This window comes from Tupaia chinensis, unplaced genomic scaffold (genome assembly GCF_000334495.1).
Source record: "Tupaia chinensis unplaced genomic scaffold, TupChi_1.0 Scaffold149011_1, whole genome shotgun sequence".
Taxonomy (NCBI): Eukaryota; Metazoa; Chordata; class Mammalia; order Scandentia; family Tupaiidae; genus Tupaia; species Tupaia belangeri.
The window spans coordinates 773660-774958 of NW_006208857.1; the positions used below are offsets into that span (position 1 = coordinate 773660).

The 1299-nt window shown below is 64.9% G+C and overlaps 1 protein-coding gene across 1 annotated transcript in view; it reads left to right on the forward strand.

Annotated features, from left to right (window-relative positions):
• Positions 1–1299, forward strand: part of LPAR5 (lysophosphatidic acid receptor 5) — a 27425-nt gene that overhangs the window by 14860 nt on the left and 11266 nt on the right. The window contains exon 2 of the mRNA XM_014585120.2: positions 231–1293. Within this exon, the coding sequence (XP_014440606.1) occupies positions 442–1293 (852 nt within the window). The 5' untranslated portion in view covers positions 231–441. The remainder of the gene's footprint in view (positions 1–230; positions 1294–1299) is intronic.

Below are 1299 nucleotides of genomic sequence, written 5' to 3' on the forward strand. Positions count from 1 at the left end.
GCATGAGTTTAAGCCACCGGGTCTGGGACCCGAACCGCGGTCGACTACATGGGAGTCCAGCGACATAGCCATTACGCTAACTCATCCCCCTTGGAGGGTGATTTCTTGCTTTCTGTCTCTCTGTCTCTCTCTGTCTTTCTGGCAAGCGCATGCTGGGGTGAGCCAGTTGAGCTAGGTGAACATCTGTGTGTGACCCTGTCCCTGACTTCTGGCTTGCCATCCTATTCTAGGTCTCCACTGCTGAAGAAGTTGTGATCAAAGGCACCGGCCACGCCACAGTCTGCCCCCGCAGCCCCTGCCCACATTCCCATGTCCTGCCTCTGCTCGCTTTGGGCCCAGCTCTATACAGCTTCCAGGCGCCCTGCGGGAGGTGAACAGGATCCTGGGTGCCTGGCGTGCCCCATCATGCCCGCAGCCTAGCTCCCCTCCCGCTCTGGCACTATGTTGGCCAACTCCACCGCCAACACCTCTCCAGGCAATGGCTCTGTCCCCCCTTGCCCAGACTACCGGGCCACCCACCTCCTGCACTTGGTGGTCTACAGCCTGGTGCTGGCAGCGGGGCTCCCGCTCAACGCCCTGGCCCTCTGGGTCTTCCTGCGCGCCCTGCGCATACACTCAGTGGTGAGCGTGTACATGTGCAACCTGGCGGCCAGCGACCTGCTCTTCACGCTCTCGCTGCCCGTGCGCCTCTCCTATTACGCGCTGCACTACTGGCCCTTCCCAGACCTCCTGTGCCAGACGGCGGGGGCCATCTTCCAGATGAACATGTATGGGAGCTGCATCTTCCTGACGCTCATCAACGTGGACCGCTACATAGCCATCGTGCACCCGCTGCGGCTGCGCCACCTGCGGCGACCGTATGTGGCGCGGCTGCTGTGCCTCGGCGTGTGGGGGCTCATCCTGGTGTTCGCCGTGCCCGCCGCCCACGTGCACCGGCCCTCGCCCTGCAGCTACAGGGACTTGGAGGTGCGCCTGTGCTTCGAGAGTTTCAGCGACGAGCTGTGGAAGGGCAGACTGCTGCCGCTCGTGCTGCTGGCCGAGGGGCTGGGCTTCCTGCTGCCCCTGGTGGCCGTGGTCTACTCGTCCGCCCGGGTCTTCTGGACTCTGGCGCGGCCCGACTCCACGCGGAGCCAGCGGCGGCGGAAGACCGTGCGCCTCCTGCTGGCCAACCTGGTCATCTTCCTGCTGTGCTTCGTGCCCTACAACGCCACGCTGGCGGTCTACGGGCTGCTGCGGGGCCACCTGGCTGAGGCCAGCACCACAGCCCCCGACCAGGCGCGCCAGGGGCTGATGGTCAGG